The sequence below is a fragment of the Oncorhynchus clarkii genome, chromosome 25, assembly GCF_045791955.1.
Source record: "Oncorhynchus clarkii lewisi isolate Uvic-CL-2024 chromosome 25, UVic_Ocla_1.0, whole genome shotgun sequence".
NCBI classification, from domain to species: Eukaryota; Metazoa; Chordata; class Actinopteri; order Salmoniformes; family Salmonidae; genus Oncorhynchus; species Oncorhynchus clarkii.
This window is the reverse complement of record NC_092171.1, coordinates 23,962,898-23,985,942: the sequence shown is the minus strand read 5'-3', so window position 1 is coordinate 23,985,942 and position 23,045 is coordinate 23,962,898. Positions and strand designations below refer to the sequence as shown.

At 43.4% G+C, this 23,045-nt stretch overlaps 3 protein-coding genes across 3 annotated transcripts; 1 reads left to right on the top strand and 2 right to left on the bottom strand.

Annotated features, from left to right (window-relative positions):
• The first annotated feature begins 515 nt into the window (after positions 1-515).
• LOC139383767 (ornithine decarboxylase 1-like) lies at positions 516-6,018 on the top strand. The gene is made up of 10 exons (XM_071128333.1): positions 516-671; positions 1,932-2,081; positions 2,429-2,557; positions 2,686-2,859; positions 2,972-3,144; positions 3,257-3,473; positions 3,632-3,878; positions 3,991-4,106; positions 4,225-4,439; positions 4,567-6,018. The coding sequence occupies exons 3-10, from the start codon at positions 2,465-2,467 to the stop codon at positions 4,697-4,699; spliced, it is 1,368 nt and encodes a 455-aa protein (XP_070984434.1). The 5' UTR covers positions 516-671; positions 1,932-2,081; positions 2,429-2,464; the 3' UTR covers positions 4,700-6,018.
• Positions 6,019-7,526: 1,508 nt separating this feature from the next.
• On the bottom strand, positions 7,527-13,135 carry LOC139383995 (UTP25 small subunit processor component). The gene is made up of 12 exons (XM_071128626.1): positions 12,949-13,135; positions 12,750-12,789; positions 12,476-12,653; positions 12,068-12,316; positions 11,808-11,896; positions 11,250-11,675; positions 10,854-11,070; positions 10,460-10,662; positions 9,766-9,948; positions 9,519-9,628; positions 8,571-8,816; positions 7,527-8,444 (listed from the first exon to the last, which is right to left on the bottom strand). The coding sequence occupies exons 1-12, from the start codon at positions 13,047-13,049 to the stop codon at positions 8,183-8,185; spliced, it is 2,304 nt and encodes a 767-aa protein (XP_070984727.1). The 5' UTR covers positions 13,050-13,135; the 3' UTR covers positions 7,527-8,182.
• Positions 13,136-20,349: 7,214 nt separating this feature from the next.
• LOC139383732 (protein YIPF7-like) lies at positions 20,350-22,670 on the bottom strand. The gene is made up of 6 exons (XM_071128291.1): positions 22,588-22,670; positions 21,934-22,057; positions 21,553-21,689; positions 21,234-21,379; positions 20,902-21,083; positions 20,350-20,764 (listed from the first exon to the last, which is right to left on the bottom strand). The coding sequence occupies exons 2-6, from the start codon at positions 22,053-22,055 to the stop codon at positions 20,602-20,604; spliced, it is 750 nt and encodes a 249-aa protein (XP_070984392.1). The 5' UTR covers positions 22,056-22,057; positions 22,588-22,670; the 3' UTR covers positions 20,350-20,601.
• Positions 22,671-23,045: the final 375 nt, after the last annotated feature.

The window sequence follows — 23,045 nt, the reverse complement described above, 5'->3', positions numbered from 1 at the left end:
GTGCAGTACACTGAATTTATTCTGCAATTACTGAGTCCAAAATGCCACAGTCGACTGCAGTTACTGCATTTTAACTGCAGTTTCAAAACTGCTATATTTTCTTGTAAGGGTTACTGCAGAAGAGATACAAGATGTGTTTAAAGAAAGACTTCTGTCCTCCCAGGCCTTCGGCCTGGTGTAGGGTCAGTTAGGGTCAAAGTATTGGAATGGAGTGATGATTTTTGAAATATTAAATAGTTGTATATAGGTGTAGGGTTAGTTGGTGGTGCAACTTTTTTCCTTTTACAAAAGTAAAAACGTAACGTGATTGACCACACACTACCACACAGTAGGTGGCGTGCGAATGTGCGAATGCCATGATACCAAAGAAGAAGAACGAAGAGACGCTTTCGAGCTACGGAGTCCTACTTCCTCCTAGAGCACATGGAGCCGGTGACAAGACTAAACCGGTTCCTACGTCTACAAAAGGCCGGTTTTAGCTGGCGTGTTGCCCTGGAGACGGCACCTCTATAAATACGGTCGTATCGAAACGTTGGCTTCGACTTTCCAGTTGTAAATCAGTTAGAGAGCGCTACACAGTTTCGTGACAGACTCGGCTGACGAGGAAAAACCGAGTCATATTTTCCAGGATTCTGGTCTAATGGACACACTCTTTGTAAATGCTTTTTAAGGTAAACCTAATTCAATAATTGATTCTACATTTTCACAAATTAATTTATTTTAAACAGGTTAGCTAGGTAGACTATCGAATTCATCCATGCATTGCGATATCCACGTTGGCTTAGTCAGATCGTGTGAAGTTGTGTTTAGCTAAAGTAATATTATGGTTATGCCATATTTAGCCTCTTTGCTCATGGAGACCTGTAACGTTACATTGAACTGTGTAACAGTACAGGTCTCCCAGAGCGAAAATGATATGCCACATCGTGCACCGTTAGTTAGCGTTACGTATCTCTATCTTCTAATATGTTTTTGGTTTAATGGAAGTGATGGGTTTGGAGCAGGTTAAGATACGCCGTGTGTACTTTGGCGAACCTGGGGTTGGTTTGGACCGCGGGAATGAGATTGGCAAAGAAACTCGGTGAACGTTTTTGTTACATCCGTGAACAACTCCCAGTCCCCACACAATGTATTTAACTAGTTTGCTAACATGTATTTTATGAAATGTATACCGGTAACATTAGGCGACATTGACGAAGCTCGTGTGGCCATGTTGGCATGGCGTGAATGAATGAATCACGAATTTTGGGCCGTGTTCGAAAGCATCAAAACCGTGATGTATCATGGGCAAATTGTGACAGACTAACATATCTAGAAGTTCTATTGAGGAGTGATTATTTATGAAGCAGGGTGATTTGGAGACCGGCCAGTCTCGACTCGCCTTTAAAGTCGTCTGCAATGTCGAATGCGCCCATTATAATGGCGCGCCAAGCGGATAAAATACTAATTGGTTCAGCCAAGAAGCGTTTGTTTTGCGTCAGTCTTTCCTGATTGGTTCCTTTTCATGCCACTTAACGAGTTAGCCACTCGCTCTGCTATTTGGATACTTTAGCCGTGTCCTTGTCATAAAGGCGGGTTCTCACTTGCTGGTTAGTAGAGACTTGTCGAGAGACGTTGTATCCATTTGAGACCCGGATAAAGGATTGCCCTGTAGTCGGCCTTCTCGAGGGTGTGGTTGTTAAACAAAAAAACATCCTTCAGATTGTCCGATAGTGTAAAAAAGCAAGTATATTGGCCATTAATACTCACTGATAACACTTGCGATGCCAACAGTAATTGATTCTCAGTCATACTAGACTATATGATTATCTAAACTGCTAACGGGCTGGTTGAGTGAATTATGGAAATATCCATTGAAAACCCTAACAGCATAGACACTGTCCTGTTTTAATGCTGCTGCATTTTCACACATTTGAACTTTCTGTTTGCAGAATAATCGCTTTAGGAAAGCGCACACTGGCTGCTCTGCAGGCCCCGGCCTAGAGTCTTACCTGAAAGGCTTCAACTTCACTGGTGAACCACCCTGGCTGCTCTGCACCTGATTAAACTACTTTGCCAAATTGCATCTCTTTCTTGTCCAAGTAAGGGTTGCTTTCCAATCCATTGTTTTTTCCAACATGCATGTCACAATATCTTCTAAAATAGATGTTACAGTACAGACCTATTAGCAGCTGGGGTTGGTTGTGGTTGGTGTTCTGTATCTCTGGGAGTAATGCTACTAATTTAGGCATGTTCCAGATGACAATGTGCCATCTTGTACAAATATTTTACTATCAGGGAATTGTCCTTGTAAAGTGTGTAAGTCACTGAGTCAACATTGATAGGCTATTCCTTTAACAACTAGCCCACTGATAAACTAGCTAACATTGGGAAACAAGTGTTTTTGGGTCTGTGCTATGATTTTAACTCTGATCTCCCTTTTCCACAGTTCTTTTGTGACAATCTTTAAATATTTTCTTCGACCATGAACACTTCTGCTCCTGATTTTGCCTTCCTGGAGGAGGGTTTCTGTGCCCGTGACATTGTTGAGCAGAAAATCAACGAGACTTCCATGTCTGTAAGAACCACCTCCTGTTGTCTCTGATTTTGCTGCATTTGGTGTGCGAAGTGTGATTTGATGACGAGGCATTTGTCAGTGTAAGATGTATTTCTTATTTGCTTGCATCCATGTCTTTGACCCTCCAGGATGATAAGGATGCCTTCTACGTGTGCGACTTGGGTGACGTGCTGAAGAAGCACATGCGATGGGCGCGTGCCATGCCTCGTGTCACGCCCTTCTATGCTGTCAAATGCAACGACAGCCGGGCTGTTGTCACGACCCTGGCCTCCTTGAACGCTGGCTTTGACTGTGCAAGCAAGGTTTGTCTCTTTCTAAACCGCTCCTGACTTGAAATTACCTTGATCCCCTCCAAACCCTGCTGCCCTGTGAATGTGTTTCCTGTACTGACCCAGTCTGTCTTTGTCCCATCAGACTGAGATCCAGATCGTTCAGTCTCTGGGTGTGGATGCTAACAGGATCATCTACGCCAATCCCTGCAAGCAGGTGTCCCAGATCAAGTATGCCTCTGCCCACGGAGTGCAGATGATGACCTTCGACAGTGATGTGGAGCTCATGAAGGTTGCTCGGTACCACGACGATGCCAAGTAAGAGACCTCCACCCCCATTCTTTAGCCACGCTGAAAACACTTGGAATTGTCAGGGACTTATTTGGCTACTCTAGAAAAGTACACCTCTTACTTATCTCTCCTTGTCCAGACTTGTACTGCGCATTGCCACAGATGATTCCAAGGCAGTGTGCCGGCTGAGTGTGAAGTTTGGTGCCACCCTGAAGGCCTGTCGGGGTCTCCTGGAGCGGGCTAAGGAGCTGGGCCTGGATGTTATCGGGGTCAGCTTCCACGTGGGCAGCGGCTGCACTGACCCAGACACCTACAGCCAGGCCATCTCTGATGCACGCTGTGTCTTCGACATGGGGGTGAGTTGCCTTTTCTGCTTTAACTTACCACCCGAATTGATACATTTTATAAATGGACCCTTAGTCTGGTAAGTTTGGTTTTGGTTAGTTTCCAGTGAAGGGACGCAGTTGGCCCTCAGCGGTAGGCCTAACTCATCTCTGTTGGTTTGTTTCTTCAGTCCGAGGTGGGATTCAACATGACCCTCCTGGACATTGGAGGCGGTTTCCCTGGGTCCGAGGACACCAAGCTCAAGTTTGAGGAGATCACAGCCGTTATCAACCCAGCGCTGGACAAGTATTTTCCTGCCGACTCTGGGATCCGGATCATAGCCGAACCAGGCCGCTACTACGTGGCCTCTGCCTACACCCTAGCTGTTAACATCATTGCCAAGAAGGTTATCATGAACGAGCAGTCTGCCTCTGACGGTAAGAGCAAACTCGACTCAATCCTCAAACTTGCGGCTACTGCCTGATGTGCAAAATAACATTGCATCACGTAACTTAGTTAGCAAAGTTTCATTCCTCTCTGCCCCTACAGAGGATGATGATTGGACTAGTGACCGGACTCTGATGTACTATGTGAACGATGGGGTCTACGGCTCCTTCAACTGTATTCTATATGACCATGCTCACCCCCTGCCTATCCTGCACAAGGTACGATGATTGACACTCACGCACTTCATTTCAACAACTCTCACACAATAATCGCATTTTATAAAACCAGTAAAATAAGTTCCATTGTTTAGTCCTTGCTCTCTTCATCCTCCTACAGAAGCCAAAACCAGATGAACGTATGTACCACTGCAGCATCTGGGGACCAACCTGCGATGGCCTGGACCGCATCGCTGAGATGTGCAACTTGCCTGACATGCAGGTGGGAGAGTGGCTGCTGTTTGAGAACATGGGTGCCTACACCGTGGCTGCGTCCTCTACCTTCAACGGCTTCCAGAAGCCAGACATCTATTACACTATGTCCCGCACAGCTTGGTAAGTTATTGGAAATGTAGTAGAATTATATGGACACCAATTGAATGTGATTGTGGCTGAATGTTTCCATACAGTGGTGTTTCATCAATCCTCAACCTTGATTCTAAATCGCTCTTGTCCTGTGTAGGCAGTGCATGCAGCAGATCTGTGCCCAGGGGATGCCTGTTCCTTTGGAGGAGTTGTCCTGTGTGACATCCAGCTGTGGCCATGAGAGCAGCCTGGAGCTGCCCACTGAGCCTTGCCAGACCCGTGTGCTCTAATCATAACACCAACATAATCTCATACATACCCACCACCACACTGCCACTCTATGGGCCCAGTAGCCTGTTTTTAATTTCCTATTCTGTTTTTTTTTTACTCATACTGTTGAAAGGCCGGTTACTTGACTGGAGAATGAGGGGCATGTTGGTGCACATATCTTTCTTTTCTGTATGAAAGACAGATCTAATCCCGAGCTGTCCTATTGTTACGGGGGTCTGATTGGCTGATGCCTATAATACCAAGGTTGAATGTTCATTTATTGTAGGGGCCACAGGGTGCCTTAATTTGCACTGAGTTAAGTCGCTCTGAATGAGAGCACTTGTAAAATGACAATGTAAATGTTACATGGCGGTGTCGTAGGTGTTTTTTCTCTCCAGCTCCTAGAAGGCGCCATTTCAGTTGACTCCACTACCACATCTCATGACTCGAAAAGGGCTGTTTGAGTGCTGGTTGCTACAGATATTTAATTTTCTCTGAATCCTCTTTCCCACCGACCACTTTCAGTGTAGGGACTCAACATGCAGACTGTCCCTCCCTCTCCTTTTCTGTATTTAAAGTTTTTTGGTTTTTTTTGCTGGGTAGTACACCAGTTAATGATAATTATTAATGTTTAAGATGCTTTTTTTTAAATGGATATGAAAGAGATGGGATTGCACATTTGTATTGCTTTCCTATGGAAACTCAATTTTGTATTAATTTTTTATTATAAATAAAATGTAGGTGCAGAGCTGAATAACGTTGTGGTCCTTCCTGGGGGGAAAAGGCATAACACACCTTGAGGATATTACTACAGTAGTGATTCACTAACTATATTGAACAAAAATATAAATGCAACAATTTCAGTTCCTAATAAGTAAATCAGCCAATTGAAATGCATTTAATTAGGCCCTAATCTATGGATTTCACGACTGGGAATACAGATGTGCATCTGTTGGTCACATTCCCTTAAAGTGGTGTGTGTGGATTAGAAAACCAGTATCTGGTGTGACCATTTACCTCATGTAGCATATCTCCTTCGCATGGAGTTGCTCAGGCTGTTGATTGTGGAATGTCCCATTCTTCAATGGCTGTGCAAAGATGTTGGATATTGGCCGGAACTGCAACATGCTGTCGATCCAGAGCATACCAAACATTCTCAATGGGTGACGTCTGAGTATGCAGGCCATGGTGGAAGAACTGGGACGTGTTCAGCTTCCAAGAATTGTGTACAGATCCTTGCATGGGCCCGTGCATTATGGTGACGGATGAATAGCACAATGGGCCTTGGTTACGGTATGTGTGCATTCAAATTGCCATTAATAAAATGCAATTGTTTGTAGCTTATGCCTGCCCATACCATAACCCTGTTGGCACTCTGTTCACAACGTTGACTTCAGCAAAACGCTCCCCCACCACGCCATACATGGGGTCTGCGGTTGTGAGGCCGGTTGGAGGTACTGCCAAATTCTCTAAAATGGCGTTGGAAGCAGCTTATGGTAGAGAAATTTACATTCAGTCCTCTGGCAACAGCTCTGGTTGACATTCCTATTGCACACTCCCTCAACTTGAGACATTTTAGTAACCTTTTGTCACCAGCGTAATGATCATGCTGTTTAATCACCTTGATATGCCACACCTGTCAGGATTATCTCAGCAAAGGAGAAATGCAAACGTGTGTGCACATAATTGGAGACATAAGCTTCTTGTGCATATGGAACATTTCTGGGATCTTTTATTTTAGCTCATTAAACATGGGACCAACACTGTACATGTTATATTTTTGTTCGGTGTGTGGATATATATATATATACACACAATTCTGAACTTATGAGGGGCAGCAGTTGCTCGCAGGTGTAGTATCCATATCCACACATAGTCAGTCAACTGGTTTGTGGAATCAATCCATGTAGTTATACTAAACTCTTATTGCGCTGAAGAAATGGCTCAGCATTTGCCTAATTTCAGTTTGTGACAAAACAAGCAGTCATTGTGTAGAGAATTATTGTACCATCTATACCGCTGTGAAATATATTTTCAGCTGTTTAAAGATGGTGTACAAAACCGAAAGTAGAAAATGCTACTTAAGAATGGGAAGCATATAAATAGCACACAAATAGAATAGATCTGCCGTAATACTTCTTAGAATTGCTTGATGAGAATGATGAACTAAAGGTCGGGTAACCCAAAAAGTTACATTATTGCCAGGGCCAACCCTTGCCTTTTGGGGCACCTAGCCGGCAAAACATTTTACTGGCCCCCAGCAGAGAATGTTTTGAAGTACATTTCCTGCAATTCTACACTTTCCCCCCCAATTCTACAAATTTTGCCATGGGGCAGATTTTTTTTTTCTTGGTGTTAAAGCAAATTTCTTGCACTTCGACACATTTTTCCAGTGACTTGTGCTATGTTAATATGATCTGAGTGAGCATGACTAACAAAATCAATGGGGGCCCACTGGAGGTCAGGGCCGCTGGACGCGTGCCCAGTTGGTATTCGGTCATAATTACAAAGTTTAGATAACTGGCTAGACTAACTAGCAATCAAAAAAATTGTTTGCAGATATGGCTAATTGAGTGACCCAGTGACTGAAATAAGTGAAAAACTGTTGATGCACAACCACATTTTAAAATTATATCTTGTGCATTTTACTCTCAACATTAAGTTGAGAACCTGACTGATCATAGAAAAATTAACATAACTAAATTATCAAAGCAAAGGTGCACATCTGTATCACTTAAAGTATTTAAAAGCAATATGCTAACATGACAAATAAAACATTTGAATGCTGGTAATAGACTCACAATTTCATAGACTCGTTTGAGTAAAAAATGTTGAAGACACTTAATCTCAAGTAACATCGCTTTAATACCATACTTGAAACTTTGGGTGTATTCATAAAAATCACTGTTCGGGGTGGCGCAGTGGTTAAGGGCGCTGTACTGCAGCGCCAACGGTGCCACCAGAGACTCTGGGTTCGCGTCCAGGCTCTGTCGTAACCGGCTGCGACCGGGAGGTCCGTGGGGCGACGAACAATTGGCCTAGCATCGTCTGGGTTAGGGAGGGGTTGGTCGATAGGGATATTCATGTCTCATCGCGCACCAGCGACTCCTGTGGTGGGCCGGGCGCAGTGCGCGCTAACCAAGGTTGCCAGGTGCACAGTGTTTCCTCCGACACATTGGTACGGCTGGCTTCCGGGTTGGATGCGCGCTGTGTTAAGAAGCAGTGCGGCTTGGTTGGGTTGTGTATCGGAGGACGCATGACTTTCAACATTCGTCTCTCCTGAGCCCGTACGGGAGTTGTAGCGATGAGACAAGATAGTAGCTACTAAATAATTGGATACCACGGAATTGGGGAGAAAACGGGGGGGGGGGGGGAAAGCTGATATTCTTTTCAACAGCATGTCTGACTAAAGTCAATACATTTTCATGATCGTAAAACCAAAGTGGCTGTTGAAAGGAAGTTCCCTCTTCCTACCTACAGATATCAGTCACTTTCCGTCTGTGTTAGGGGCCCATAGGGCCCTTCTCCTCGCCCGTGACGAACAGGTGTGCGGGCTTCTGGGACTGCAGCATCTGAGCGGCCCTTTGGGCCCCAGTGATGGCAGCGAGGCGCTGGGCGTCATAGCGTGAGTAGAGGGCTGTGCAAGTCCAGCTAGCCTCCTCTCCTTGGCCCCCTGCCTGCAGCATGTTGCACACCTCACTGTAGAAGTGAGGGTATGAGGGCAGCCCATAGAAGATCAGGTTCTTGATTCCCTTGATGGTGTATCTGATAGGAGGTTGACAATTATTCAATGGGAAAGTTCAATGCAACACTATTATACACAGTTGGACAACTTCCTGTTTACAGACAACAAAAATTGCCTGACATTTAAAAACGGAGCACCACTTTTACCTCTTGTAGAAGTGGAAGCGTTCGGTGAAGAGAATAAACTGTTTATCTCCCTTCTGGAAAAAGTGCCTGGCACGGGACACCTCTGACTTGGTCGAGTACTCGCATATACTGGCAAAGTTGATCTCCTCCTTCTTCATGTAGTTGCGCAGTCGGACGTAGTCGAAGTATGAGGGAACATAGATGAGCGTGTGGGACATGACTGAGTCCCTGTACTGGGGCAGGACCTTGTCCACAAAGAATTGGAACCTGCCAGGGAAAATGGGGTTAAATTAAGAAAAGGTTTATTCATTGATTGATTTTAAGATGTCAGTATAACATTTAAGCACAATAGGAGGTAGTCAATGACTTCCAATTGTTTACAATTAAACTTCACTATAATATATAAACCATGAATTTCCCTCTGTAGTCCGATCTGATCTTGTGGTATTAAAATTTGCCACTTGCAGAGTAGGGTTGATCTTGACTTGGAATGTATTAGTGCAGTGCCCTCTAGTATTCGCTATGTCTTACACCGGGGCTGTCTGTTGCAAATCAGACTTTACTTTTTCTTTATTTGCTGTAGGGTTGGGCTCGGTAGACCTCTAAAATACAGTATGCTACTCCAAATATCGCGATATCCAATATAATCTGTTTGCGCCGTTAATGACTAGATAATTCCAGACGGTGCTTTTTTGTTCTTATTTACAATATCATAGTTGCATTCTCATTTTTAAAAAATTTGTAGGGTGAAAAAATAAGGCTTAATTCATTTAGATTTCATTTTCAACATATTGATAAAGCCTAACTGAAGTTCAAACAGAGTATAGTCTTGCACTTCACAATATATCGTCAAAGTAAAATATCACAATATTCAATTTAAACAACAATTTAATCAGCCCAACCCTAATTTCCTGCCCAGATTATATACCATCATAGGATACTGCTGAAGAGTACATTGTGTGTCTTTACCTTGCATCCTGGTCCATGAAGCTGTTAGAGTTGATCATCTGGAAGACATGAGGGAGCTGAACCAGAACCTGGCAGATAGAGCCTGTTATAGGCATATTCTTGGTGGCAACCTGGAAAAAGAATGTGGAAAACATGACTTTCATAATACTCAATTAACAATGTTTCTAATGGCATGGCGTATAACTCATTAGTTGAAATCGTACAGACGGTGGATTGAAGAGGCCACACAGGCTAAGTGCACACTGACCTGGCCGCGGTAGTTGAAGCAGTGCTTAGAGATGATGTTGTTGATCTGTGGGTCCTGGATAGAGCTGAACATCAGTGTCTGGCGATAGTACTTGGCCCAGTTGTTCAGGTTCCACATGCGCACCCTGGAGAAGTCCACCCCATGGGGGTCCAAGGGCTGCAGGTTCAGATGCTTCATCACATGCTGGAAGAAAGCACATTTGCTTGTGGTTAAAGCAACACTGTGCAATGTTCTGTGGTGTAGAAGGTCCCTTTACACAGGAAGGTAATTCACTAAAATACCAAAAGGGCAGCCTGTATAATGCCATAGTGACACTTCCCTGAATTATACACATTATTTACAATAGTAGAAGTGGATATTTTTGGCTTTTTGTCCGTATAACAGAACTTGACGAAATATGGAGGAGACTTCTTAAAATTTTTTAACCTTTATTTAACTAAGCAAGTCGGTTAAGAACACATTCTTATTTTCAATGATGGCCTAGGAACAGTGGGTTAACTGCCTTGTTCGGGGGCAGAACGACAAATGTTTACCTTGTCAGCTCGGGGATTCGATCTTGCAACCTTTCGGTTACAAGTCCAACGCTCTAACCACTAGGCTACCTGCCGCGCCCAACTCTAGGCTACTATTGATCAATCCAGCCTAACCCTGCCAGTAGGTAACCCTATCTAACCACACTAGCAGGTAACCCTACCAGTAGGTGCTCCCAGTTCTGCATGAGGAAGACGTCGGCCTGGTCCACCACCAGTATCTCGATGGAGGACAAGAAGTCGTAGTCCCGCTTGGCCTCGCCATCCACCCCCAGCACTGTACGCAGGCCCAGCGGAGACGCTATGATGATGTCAGAGGAGTAGAAGGGTGCATAGAGCCGAATGCTTCTCCTCAAGATGGAAACTCCTGGTTTGAAGAGGGTGGGGTCAAAGGTCGATAATGGCCAGAGATAGAGGAAATGAGCGCAATCTATGTGGAGTGCAATCTATTGTGAATGAATGTCTAAAAAAAGGTATTTTAGGGAAATATAAACACGACAACAAACATTCTCATTGCGTTTGCCTGCAGCGTAATGCACATCCTATTTGCTTGCTGACCTATCCTGAAGTGATCGTCGATATTGCCAGAGAAAATGGCGGTGTAGTCGTCTGGTCTGAAGAGGTTGGGTGGCGTGTTCACTGGTTCCTCTCCAAATTCATCCTTGAACCTCTTCTTGTTGCTGACATCCATCTTCCTGCCCTTGGTCTCCAGGAGGTTGATGAGGGTCTGGACCACCCGCAGCGCTCCATCTCGGAACGGCACCAGGATCAGAACCTGTACACAGATGCATGAGGGAACTGATTACAATATCTTGGTGGTGAAAGGGGTAGACTAACCAGATGTGTAAACAACATTCAGTCTCTTCAACCGAGCTGGACTACTAATCAGCACACATTGGTGCTACTCTGGATAGGGACTTAGGACAAAGTACACAAGTAAACAGGTGCCTTTACCTTGGGTCGGGTCAGGCCTTGGTCCCGGGGCTCATCCTGTGGCTCAACTCCGGCCTTGTTCCCTCCGGCCTTGTCTGCGGCTTGGTTCTCCCTTGTCTGGGCATTATGACCCAGAACGCCAGAGTTGGCCTTCAGCACGTGGTTGAGTGCGTGGAGGCAGTAGGCACTGCGGACCTGCCAGCCCTCGGTGAGTGGTGAGCTCTCTGGGAAGTACACGTCCCTGTAGGAACCCATTAGAGACAGCAGCTCCAGCTGCAGTGGACTGACCTCCTCCACGGCTCCCTTAGAGTTGGAGGTCTGGTTCAGAGACGTCCAGTTAGTTTCCAGGGCTTTGTGGAGCGCCAGAGGCCTTTTGTCTTTCTCCTGGCCGGCGGGACCAAACTTCTCCAGAGGGGAGGAGCAGAGGAGGGTGCCCAGGCTTGGCCACTGTGTGTGATTTGTGTGGGGAATGGGGTGGTGAAGGTGGACATGACGAGAGGTTACACAATGTTGGTCGTAAAACTTGAATAAACAAGAACACATAAAAATGTAATTAAGCTCAGACAAATGTGGGCGTACCTTGACCTGAGCCTTGGCCTTAGTGCGAGCAGTGATCCGTTTTACGTCCTCCTCACTAATCTCTGTGTCAAGGTGCAGCTTAAAGGAGTCTAAAAAGATGGGAAACACACTGAAGCATTGCCTTTTCACTCCAAACTCACCTTCAGGGGTTGGTTGCGGCACTGAGCTATGAATAATTCCAGAGCTGGATAGTGGATACAAAACCAGAATGATGGAAGATTAAATGAAGTAGGACTAAATTTCTCCCATTGTTTGCTTACCTTCCTCATCCTCTTGTTTAGCAGTGCTCTCTGCACCCTCCTGTTCTCCTTCTCCAGAGAAGTTGTTCTCCAGACAGAACTGAGACTCATGTTCCTTGTCCTCAAACTCCACTCCTCCTGCTGTTTCATTCTCCATAGCATCCTCACCCCCTTCATTTGGTCCTGCTTCCCCCTCATCTGCCTCTTCTGGTGTCACAGTCAAATTATTTCCTGCGTCTTGACATTCCTCATCATCTCCATCACTTCCTTCTAAAATCAAGGAGCATAGAAAATTCTAAATTCCGATCTGATTTGTAATGTCACTCCATCCATGACTGTTCTAAAGACAATCATGACATAACCAATACTCAATATATCTGCAAGCAAAACTATGCTTCAATCAGTGTGCACTTTGACACTTTAACTTGCCTTCACTGAGATGCTCTTCTACCTCTTCCTCATCTTCATCATCATCATCTACACTCTCATCTTCGCTTTCGTGGTCTGCAGGGCTGCTGAGAGTAGACAACAACTTCTGGTATGCTGACTTGTGCTCTGGCTCGTCGTCCTCGTCACTTTCAGCACAGGACTGTACTGGGCTGTCTGGCTGTAGAAAAGAGAAAACACATTTACAAAAAACGCTAACTAGCAATTGAAAGTCAGATAAGCTAGTTAGTCGACGAGACAATAACGTTAGACTTACCAGATCCAATATTTGTGTTTTCTCTGCCTTTTCTGTGACTCTAGAATAAATAATTTAAAACATCTGATTTATAAACATGTACTTTATTCTATGCAGGGTCAAGTGATTAGCATGGTTAGCTGTTTGCTAGCTAGTTACGTTAGCTATAGTATAGCTAATTGAGGAATACAAGTCACAGTGAATTTCAATTGTTGCGTACATATCATGGAATGGATGCTCCTCTCCAAATTCTTTCAGATGTTTCTTCTGCTTTTTTGATAAATTATTAAAGATCTGATTCTTCTGTTTTCTCTTCCCCATTGTTGACGGTTCAGTCACTAGATAGCTAGATAACTTTAGCTTGGTCGGGACACACGTGTGTTTGGGTTTTTTCGCAGATCAAAATCGTCACTTCCGGTATTCAAATTAAAGTGACAATCCACTGCAGTCAAATCAAATTGTATTGGTAGTGTAGCGAAATGCTTATGCTTCTAGATCCGACAGTGCAGCAGTATGTAACAGGTAATATCTAACAAATTCCACAACAAAAGCTAATATATCTAACAAATTCCACAACAAAACCTAATACACACAATCTAGTAAAGGAATGGGATGAGAATATATAAGTATAAAATGTATGCATGAGCAGTGACAGAGCGGCTAAGATGCAATAGATAGTAAAGAATAGATAGTGAAGGATACAGTATACAGTATATACATATGAGATGAATAATGAGAGATATGTAAGCATTCTTAAAGTGGCATTATTAAAGTGACTCGTTCCATTTATTAAAGTGGCCAATGATATTAAGTCTGTAGGAATTCAGACACCTTTCTGTGCTTGTGGTGGCTGTTTAACAATCTGATGACCTTGAGATATAAGCTGTTTTTCAATATCTCTATCCCAGCTTTTATGCACCTGTACTGACCTCGCCTTCTGGATGAAAGCGGGTTGAACAGGCCATATTTGAACAATTAATTAATTATGGGGATATCAGTTGAAGGTTTGCTTGTTTTAGCTGTTACCATGGAAGAACTTAATTCATTGTTAACCATTTTAGTGTCCAGTTTGTTTACTCAGACCATTTTGGACTTTTACGTGTCAATGAGGAAAAGAACAATAGAGTCGGGCAGCAGGTGGCCAAAACGGTTAGAGTGTTGGGGCAGGAACTGAAAGGTCGTTCAATCCTGAGTCGACAAAGTAAAAAATCTGTCGGCTCGGGGACCCTTGCTCCAGGGTCGCTGTTGCTAATATATGGCAAACCCTGGCTTTGACCCCACTCAATTCAAGGGTGTAACGTTTGCTTCCAACTCATACTCTCAAACACGTAGATCCCCTGAACGCAGCTCACGGTCCTGATCCCAATCATCTGAATTCTGATCACCTGTTCACACACCTGTATGTCATTATCACACACTAGTTAGTTCAGTTCTTTGCACCCCATAATTGTGAAGTATTGTTTGTTTTGTGACACACTTCTATTTGGAGCACTGGATTGTATTGTAATTTAATCCGCCTGTGTATGATGCCTTTTGCCTATTTCCTGACTGTACTTTAGCCTATTGGATTTCCTGTTATCAACCAATTGCCTGATCTCCTGGAGGATGTTACTAGCCTTTTCTCTGCCTTTACTGTTGCCCTTTTGGACCCCCTGTGTATGACCTTCTGCCTGCCCCTGGACCCAGCTACCTGCCTCCTCCTGTGGTCCTTTACCAATAAACACCTGCTGCACCCTGCGCTTGAAACCAGCTCTCTGTCTCCCATCATGTTCATTACAAAGGGGCTTTATTGGCATGGAAAACATATGTTTACATTGCCAGAACAAGTGAAATAGTTAATAAACAAAAAATGAACAGTAAACATTACACAAGTTCAAAATAAAAAATCAATTTAAAATGTGTTTGTCAAATGTTGTGACTTAGACGAAGATCCGATCAAATTTTATGGACAATTTATGCAAAAATCCAGGAAATTCCAAAGGGTTCACATGCTTTTTTTTGCCACTGTAAATTGACTACGTCCATCCTAGCTCACTCATTGTCTTAATCGAAATGACAGATTGTCTCTTATCCGCTTGTCGTCCACTTATGCCATAGTTTGAACATCTCAGATGTAAGTCGAAACCAAATTTGTTAGTCAGCCATATGTTCTTTTAAAGGCAGTAAATGAGGCTGAATCAACTGTTTCACTGCCAGACAAGGCTTCTCTGATAGCCAGGCATAGCTGTGGAAAGGTGTTGGGACTGCTGTTGGGATTTTGCTGTTGGGACAGCTTTATGTAGACCCTAACAGTTTGTGGGCACCGTTTGTCACCATTATATTGCAATTCATGTATTGTTTAGTGTTGTGTTGTGTAGTGGCTTTGCTGGCATATATACCACTTTCTTTTTTTTGCCCCACCAAGATTTACATGCTAAAATCGCTAAACCACTGCTTCTTGTTGTAACGATGTGCATATAGTTAAGGTAAAAAAAAATGAAAATAAGTCAACATAAATATGGGTTGTATTTACAATGGTGTTTGTTCTTCACTGCTTGCCCTTTTCTTGTGGCAACAGGTCACAAATCTTGCTGCTGTGATTGCACACTGTGGTATTTCACCCAACAGATATTGGAGTTGATCAAAATAGATTTTTTGGTGGGTCTGTGTAATCTAAGGGAAATATGTGTCTCTAATATGGTCATACACTTGGCAGGAAGTTAGGAAGTGCAGCTTAGTCGCCTGTCTTCTCTTGAGAGCCAGGTCTGCCTACGGAGACCTTTCTCAATAGCAAGGCTATGCTCACTGCACATAGTCACAGCTTTCCTTCATTTTGGGTCAGTCACAGTGGTCAGGTATTCTGCCACTGTGTACTCTCTATTTAGGGCCAAATAGCATTCTAGTTTGCTCAGTTTTTTTTGTTAATTCTTTCCAATGTGTCAAGTAATTCTATTTTAGTTTTCTCATGATTTGGTTGGGTCAAATTGTGTTGCTGTCCTGGGGCTCTGTGGGGTCTGTTTGTGTTTGTGAACAGAGCCCCAGGACCAGCTTGCTTAAGGGACTCTTCTCCAGGTTTATCTCTCTGTAGGTGAGGGCTTTGTTATGGAAGTTTTGGGAATCGATTCATTTAAGATGGTTGTAGAATTTAACGTCTCCTTTTTGGAATTTCATAATTAGAGGGTATAGGCCTAATTCTGCTCTGCATGCATTATTTGGTGTTTTGCGTTGTACATGGAGGATATTTTAGCAGAATTCTGCATGCAGAGTCTCAATTTGGTGTTTGTCCCATTTAGTGAAGTCCTGGTTGGTGAGTGGGCCCCAGACCTCACAACCATAAAGGGCAATGGGTTATATAACTGATTCCAGTATTTTTAGCCAGATCCTAATTGGTATGTCAAATTTTATGTTCCTTTTGATGGCATAGAAGGGCCCTCTTGCCTTGTCTCTCAGAACATTCACAGCTTTGTGGAAGTTACCTGTGGAGCTAATGTTTAGGCAGAGGTATGTATAGTTTTTTTGTGTGCTTTAGGGCAATAGTGTCTAGACGGAATTTGTATTTGTGGTCCTGGCAACTGGACCTTTTCTGGAACACAATTATTTTTGTTTTACTGAGATTTACTGTCAGGGCCCAGGTGTGACATAATCTGTGCAGAAGATCTAGGTGCTGTAGGCCCTCCTTGGTCAGGGACAGAAGTGCCAGATCATCAGCAAACAGTAGACTTCAGATTCTAGTAGGGTGAGGCTGGGTGCTACAGACTGTTTTTTAAATTTTACCTTTATTTAATAACTAGGCAAATCAGTTAAGAACAAATTCTTATTTACAATGACGGCCTACTGGGGAACATTGGTTTAACTGCCTTGTTCAGGGGCAGAACGACAGATTTTTACCTTGTCAGCTCGGGAATTTGATCCAGCAACCTTTCAGTTACTGGCTCAACGCTCCAACCACTAGGCTACCTGCCGCCCGTGTTCTAGTGCCCTCGCCAATTTGAGGGTGGGGCTTAAGCTGCATTCCTGTCTCACCCCAAGGCCCTGTTGAAAGAAATGTGTGTTTTTTGCCCATTTTAACCACACGCATGTTGTTTGTTACATCTATTTTATAATTTCGTAAGTTTTTCATCCAACACCAATTTCCATCAATTTGTTTAGCAGACCCTCATGCCAAATTGAGTCAAAATATATTTTGAAATCAACAAAGCATGAGAAGACTTTGCCTTTGTTTTGGTTTGTTTGTCAATTAGGGTGTGCAGGGTGAATACGTGGTCTGTCGTACGGTAATTTGGTAAAAAGCCAATTTGACATTTGCTCAGTACATTGTTTTCACTGAGGAAATGTATGAGTCTGCTGTTAATGATATTGCAGAGGATTTTCCTAAGGTTGCTGTTGACGCATATCCACGGTAGTTATTGGGGTCAAATTTGTCTCCACTTTTGTGGATTGGAGTGATCAGTCCTTGGTTCCAATATTGGGGAAGATGCCAGAGCTAAGGATAGTGTTAAAGAGTTTAGGTATAGCCAATTGGAATTTGTGGTCTGTATATTTTATTATTTCATTTAGGATACCATCAACACCACAGGCCTTTTTGGGTTGGAGGCTTTGTTTTTTGTCCTGTAGTTCATTCAATGTAATTGGAGAATCCAGTGGGTTCTGGTAGTCTTTACTAGTTTATTCTAAAATGTGTTTTTGATCATGTATATGTTTTTTCTGTTTGTTCTTCTCAAAAAGATTGGAGAAGTGGTTTATCCATACATCTCCATTTTGGATAGATTACTCTTTGTGTTGTTTGTTTAGCATGTTCCAATTTTCCCAGAAGTGGTTAGATTCTATGGATTCTTTAATTACATTGAGCTGATTTCTGACATGCTGTTCCTTCTTATTCCATAGGTTATTTCTGTATTGTTTTAGTGATTCACCATACTGAAGGTGTAAACTCAGATTTTCTGGGTCTCTATGTTATTGGTTGGATAGGTTTCTCAATTTCTTTCTTAGGTTTTTGCATTCTTCATCAAACCATTTTTCATTGTTTTTCATTTTCTTAGGTTGTCATCTTGACATGTTTAGATTTGATAGGGAAGCTGAAAGGTGGAATAAACTGTTTAGGCCTTCACTATTTAAAAAAAATAAATAATATTTTTTTCCCCCAATTTCGTGGTATCCAATTGTTGTAGTAGCTACTATCTTGTCTCAATGCTACAACTCCCGTACGGGCTCGGGAGAGACGAAGGTTGAAAGTCATGCGTCCTCCGATACACAACCCAACCAGCCGCACTGCTTCTTAACACAGCGCGCATCCAACCCGGAAGCCAGCCGCCTTCCCTAACCCCGACGACGCTAGGCCAATTGTGCGTCGCCCCACGGACCTCCCGGTCGCGGCCGGTTACGACAGAGCCTGGGCGCGAACCCACCGTGCACCTGGCAGCCTTGGTTAGCGCGCACTGCGCCCGGCCCGCCACAGGAGTCGCTGGTGCGCGATGAGACAAGGACATCCCTACCGACCAAGCCCTCCCTAACCCGGACGACGCTAGGCCAATTGTGCGTCGCCCCACGGACCTCCCGGTCGCGGCCGTTTACGACAGAGCCTGGGCGCGAACCCAGGGACTCTGATGGCACAGCTGGTGCTGTGCCACCCGGGAGGCCAGTACTGCGCCACCCGGGAGGCCAGGCCTTCACTATATTACAGTGCAATGTTTTGTCCAGGAAGTTGTCTAAAAGGGTTTGAATTTGCTGTTGCCTAATTTATTTTTTGAAGGTTTCTACCCTACTTTCCTTCCATCTGTAGCATTTCTTAATATTGTGCAGTTCCTTTGGCTTTGATGCCTCATGATTGAGTATTGCTCTGTTCAGGTAGAATGTGATTTTGCTGTGATCTGGTCGGGGTGTTAGTGGGCTGACAGTGAACGCTCTGAGAGAGTCTGGGTTGAGGTCAGTAATCTACAGCCAAGGGACTTTATTTACCTTTATTTATTTTATTTAAGCTGTAGGAGTACCTACCATAGGAGTCTCCTCAAAGCCTACCATTGACAATATACTAACCCAGCTTGCGAAGGAGCTGCAGGAGTTGTGACCCATTTTTGTTGGTTGTTTTGTCATAGTTTTGTCTAGGGGGGCATATTTGGAAGGGTATACTGTCTCCTCCAGGTAGGTGTTTGTCCCCCTGTGTGCTGAGAGTGTCAGGTTCTTGTCCAGTTCTGGCATTTAGGTAGCCACAGATTAGTACATGTCCCTGGGCCTGGAAATGGTTGATCTCTCCCTCTAGGATGGAGAAGCTGTCATCGTTAATGTATGGGGATTCTATTGGGGGGATATACACTACCGTTACATTTTTTGGGGTCACTTAGAAATGTCCTTGTTTTTGAAAGAAAATCCCATTTTTTTGTCCATTAAAATAACACAAATACAGTGTAGACATTGTTCATGTTGTAAATGACTATTGTAGCTGGAAACTGCATATATTTTTATGGAATATCTACATAGGCACACAGAGGCCCATTATCAGCAACCATCACTCCTATGTTCCAATGGCATGTTCTTAGCTAATCCAAGTTCTGCATTTATGTTAGCACAGCTGAAAACTGTTGTCTGATTAAAGAAGCAATAAAACTGGCCTTCTTTAGACTAGTTGAGTATATGGAGCATCAGCATTTGTTAAAATCGCCTGTCCTCGTTTGCAACACTCACTACTGATTTCCAAACTGTGTCTGGAAGCAACTTCAGCACAAGAACTGTTCATTGGAACTTTGTGAAATGGGTTTCCATGGCTGAGCAGCTGCAAACAAGCCTAAGATCACCATGCGGAATGCCAACTGTCGGCTGGACCGGTGTAAAGCAAGCCGCCATTGAACTCTGGAGCAGTTCTCTGGAGTGATGAATCATGCTTCACCATCTGGCAGTCCGATGGACACATCTGGGTTTGGCGGATGCCAGGAGAACGCTACCTGCCCAAATGGCAGTGCCAACTGTAAAGTTTGTTGAAGGAGGAATAATGGTCTGGGGCTGTTTTTCATGGTTCGGGCTAGGCCCCTTAGTTCCAGTGAAGGGAAATCTTAACGCTACAGCATACAATGACATTCTTGATGATTCTGTGCTTTCAACTTTGTGGTAACAGTTTGGGGAAGGCCCTTTCCTGTTTCAGCATGGCAATGTCCCTGTGCACAAAGCGAGGTCCATATGGAAATGTTTTTTTCGAGATCAGTGTGGAAAAACTTGACTGGCCTGCACAAAACCCTGACCTCAACCTCATTGAACGCCTTTGGGATGAATTGGAACGCTGACTGCGAGCCAGGCCTAATCGCCCGATGTCAGTGCCCAACCACACAACAAAGTCCCAGCAGAAATGTTCCATCTAGTGGAAAGCCTTCCCAGAAGAGTGGAGGCTGTTATAGCAGAAAATGGGCGATCGACTACCGACTCCATATTAATGCCCATGATTTTGAAATTAGATGTTCAGCTAGCAGGTAGGTGTTCACATACATTGAGTTAAACATACACTACATAACCAAAAGTATGTTGTTTTAAAAAAAACACTGGATTACTGTAAAAAACACTTTTTTAGAGAAGCTATTCAACTTGATTTAGTTTTTAAACATGGTCTTTGTTGGTTCCATAATTCAAATGTATGTCAGTGTTGCCTTTTGACACAATGTAATGTTTCAAATGACATTTATTGGCACATTCCAATGCACAAATGTCAACCAATCACACACCCAGATTACATTTTTCACAATGTAAAGTAACCCCCATGAAAAAACCAAGTCCCCATTTCAAAAAAGAAAGGAATACAACTCTATATAACTCAATGTTATTTTCACACCCATATACAGCACTGATACCCATATGGGATACGTAGTGCCTCAGAAATGGGATCTCTGTTGACAGTCAGCGACAGTAGTGGCCTTTAGAACACTGTTAGCAAGGCAAAGACTCCATAAAGCAGGGCACAGGGGTACGCTACCAACAGCTGCTGGCCCTCCATAGCCAGGGTGGAGATGAAGATCTTGGAAGCTGAGAAACTGCACCAGACAATCACCAGCAAGGCCAGGACAGTTCCAATGATCCCTCTGGACGGAAATCAAAAGTCAGATTTTAAAAAAGGACATGACAGAAAATAAATCAAGATGAGCCAAACTTAGTTGTTTTACACAATATTATTTAGGCAACCTTTTTATTTTTTTCTGGACTGGATAGGCCTACTCACTGTAGGGAAAAGATGACTGCGAATGCAGATAGTGCCACCATGGGTAGGAGGCAGTAGCCCAGAACGCTGGCTACACAGCCATAGGACACAGTCAGGGAACTCAGCATGGTCAACAGGGTGTACATCGCCATGCAGCCGATGGCACTGATCCCATAGACATAGCCAAAGTGGGATTTGCCTGCCTACATAAAAGAGTAAATGCTTTCAGTACAGTACCTGCACATTTACATAGCTACAAATGCTTTTTATTTGAATAGTGTCTCATGATGACTTGGGCTGTGAAAACGTGCAGCACACACACACGGACATGAGCTTCTCCGGAGGTTCCTCACCATAAGTAAAGTGGCACCCAGAGCGATACAGAACAGAATAGGGCCCGTCAGGTCGGTCTCATTCATGATGCTGCCATCTGCTGGCATCATAGGGTTCAGCACTGTCAACGTCTTCTGCCATATGTGTTCAAAATTAATGCCAAGCTCTGCACAAATACAAAACAGAGGAATAAAAAGTGTATATGAAGACTCATATACACTTTCACATAGAAATATGTTACTTATTTAATTTGAGTTCTGTTAAAGATTTCATCTGGAGATAAAACAATGTGTTGAATAGACCAGCAGTTTAGAGCAGTACTAGTGACTCAGGTCTTACCCTCCAGCAACGGAGGCTCCTCTTCAAATGATCCGTCTGTTCCAGCTGTGTATAGATATGTCCCAGCAGGCTTTGAAGGCTGGAAGGCCTGGCCCGTAGAGGGGGTGAACACACCAGGCATGGACACATCTATGCCACTAAGAAACAAAACTGGCTTACTGGATAAATGTATCTACTTTCCTTTCAAAAAAGTAGGGGAAGATGTGAGGGATGTGCCCCCATTGTACATCTCCCTTTCTATCATGACATAATGTAATTGACCTTCAGAGAACAAAATGATATATTATGAGTTAGACTTACTGACACATTCAAATCTTCCCAATCCCAGTTCAAAAGTTGAATGAAGAGTTTAGGAATGCAGAGTTTACCCCATATACTTACTCATCCTCATACTCTGGGTTATGGTCATAGCCATCGCCATAGTCGTAGGCCACCTGTCCCTGGTCATCGATGTAATACCCTGACTGGTAGAAGTCCTGTTCAAATTGCTGAAAGTCCCCCATTGCTATAGAGTAGGCAGAAATGATTAAGATAAAGATCATGACTGTAACAATAGAATGAAGTGAGGGGCTAGCCTTTTGAGGAGTGGTGCTCATTTTGAGTTTCACATATCACAAAACTAGTTGTCAACCAAATCACCATTATATAAACTACAAATGATAATACAAATAGCTATTGCGCTTTATCCTTTGGTCAACAGCATACTCACACTACAGCAGAAAAAGCAAGCCAGATATCCTTAAGATTTCCTTCTAACTGCTAAGGCAAGATCATATTTTGTAACTGGGATTGCTTATCTCAATAGAATGAGGTCTCATCAGCACATACTTGATTGGATCTGGAGGCCTGAACTAGCCCATTGAAAGTCTGTTTACAGTCACAGCACCAGTGGCCTAGTAGCAATACTAAATAGACATGCATAAGAAACATCCAACAGAAATATGCATGCCTGTGAAATCAACCAGAGTCTATTCACTTCATTAAAGTACAATCACACCCCACACAGAGCCTTATCGCTAAATTCTGATTTCAAACCTTGAGGTAAATTCTCAGCAAGACCTCTTATTGTGTCTTCAGGGGAGAGTTTGGGAAGAAAAGTTGACGCCTATGTGGGGATGTACTATAAATAGTTTACTATATTTAAACTGGGGGAATGACAAACCCTGAGAAGCAGACTAAGTAGCCCACTTTCTATTTAATTTATTTCTTAATTACTCTCTTTTTTTCTTTTTCATTCAGCTAGGTTTGGTAATAGGTATAATGCACATTACATCCATTCGCAGAAATGCAATGGTTTTGGATACTCGGTGCTACAGAACAGAATTAACAATTTCCACAGTTGACAGAACTCTCATTTTGAAACATTTTCGAACAGAGTAACCCGAATGTTGCTGGCGCAACATGGGTCAAGTCAAAGATTATATATTATATTGACAAGATACTTAAGTGACCGCTCTAACAATGGCAATACATGTCCTCAAAGATGGAGGAGT

What these genes read in the sequence shown, in the direction of transcription:
- LOC139383767 (XM_071128333.1), top strand. Translation starts at nt 2,465, where the DNA reads ATGAACACTTCTGCTCCTGATTTTGCCTTCCTGGAGGAGGGTTTCTGT. An exon ending in GCTTTGACTGTGCAAGCAAG is followed by an intron (nt 2,860 to 2,971) that starts GTTTGTCTCTTT and finishes TTGTCCCATCAG; the next exon opens with ACTGAGATCCAGATCGTTCA. An exon ending in ACTATGTCCCGCACAGCTTG is followed by an intron (nt 4,440 to 4,566) that starts GTAAGTTATTGG and finishes TGTCCTGTGTAG; the next exon opens with GCAGTGCATGCAGCAGATCT.
- LOC139383995 (XM_071128626.1), bottom strand. Translation starts at nt 13,049, where the DNA reads ATGGGGAAGAGAAAACAGAAGAATCAGATCTTTAATAATTTATCAAAA. An exon ending in AGAAGAGCATCTCAGTGAAG is followed by an intron (nt 12,317 to 12,475) that starts GCAAGTTAAAGT and finishes CCTTGATTTTAG; the next exon opens with AAGGAAGTGATGGAGATGAT. An exon ending in CGCTTCCACTTCTACAAGAG is followed by an intron (nt 8,445 to 8,570) that starts GTAAAAGTGGTG and finishes ACCTCCTATCAG; the next exon opens with ATACACCATCAAGGGAATCA.
- LOC139383732 (XM_071128291.1), bottom strand. Translation starts at nt 22,055, where the DNA reads ATGGGGGACTTTCAGCAATTTGAACAGGACTTCTACCAGTCAGGGTAT. An exon ending in GGAGCCTCCGTTGCTGGAGG is followed by an intron (nt 21,380 to 21,552) that starts GTAAGACCTGAG and finishes GTATTTGTGCAG; the next exon opens with AGCTTGGCATTAATTTTGAA. An exon ending in GCAGTCATCTTTTCCCTACA is followed by an intron (nt 20,765 to 20,901) that starts GTGAGTAGGCCT and finishes ATTTCCGTCCAG; the next exon opens with AGGGATCATTGGAACTGTCC.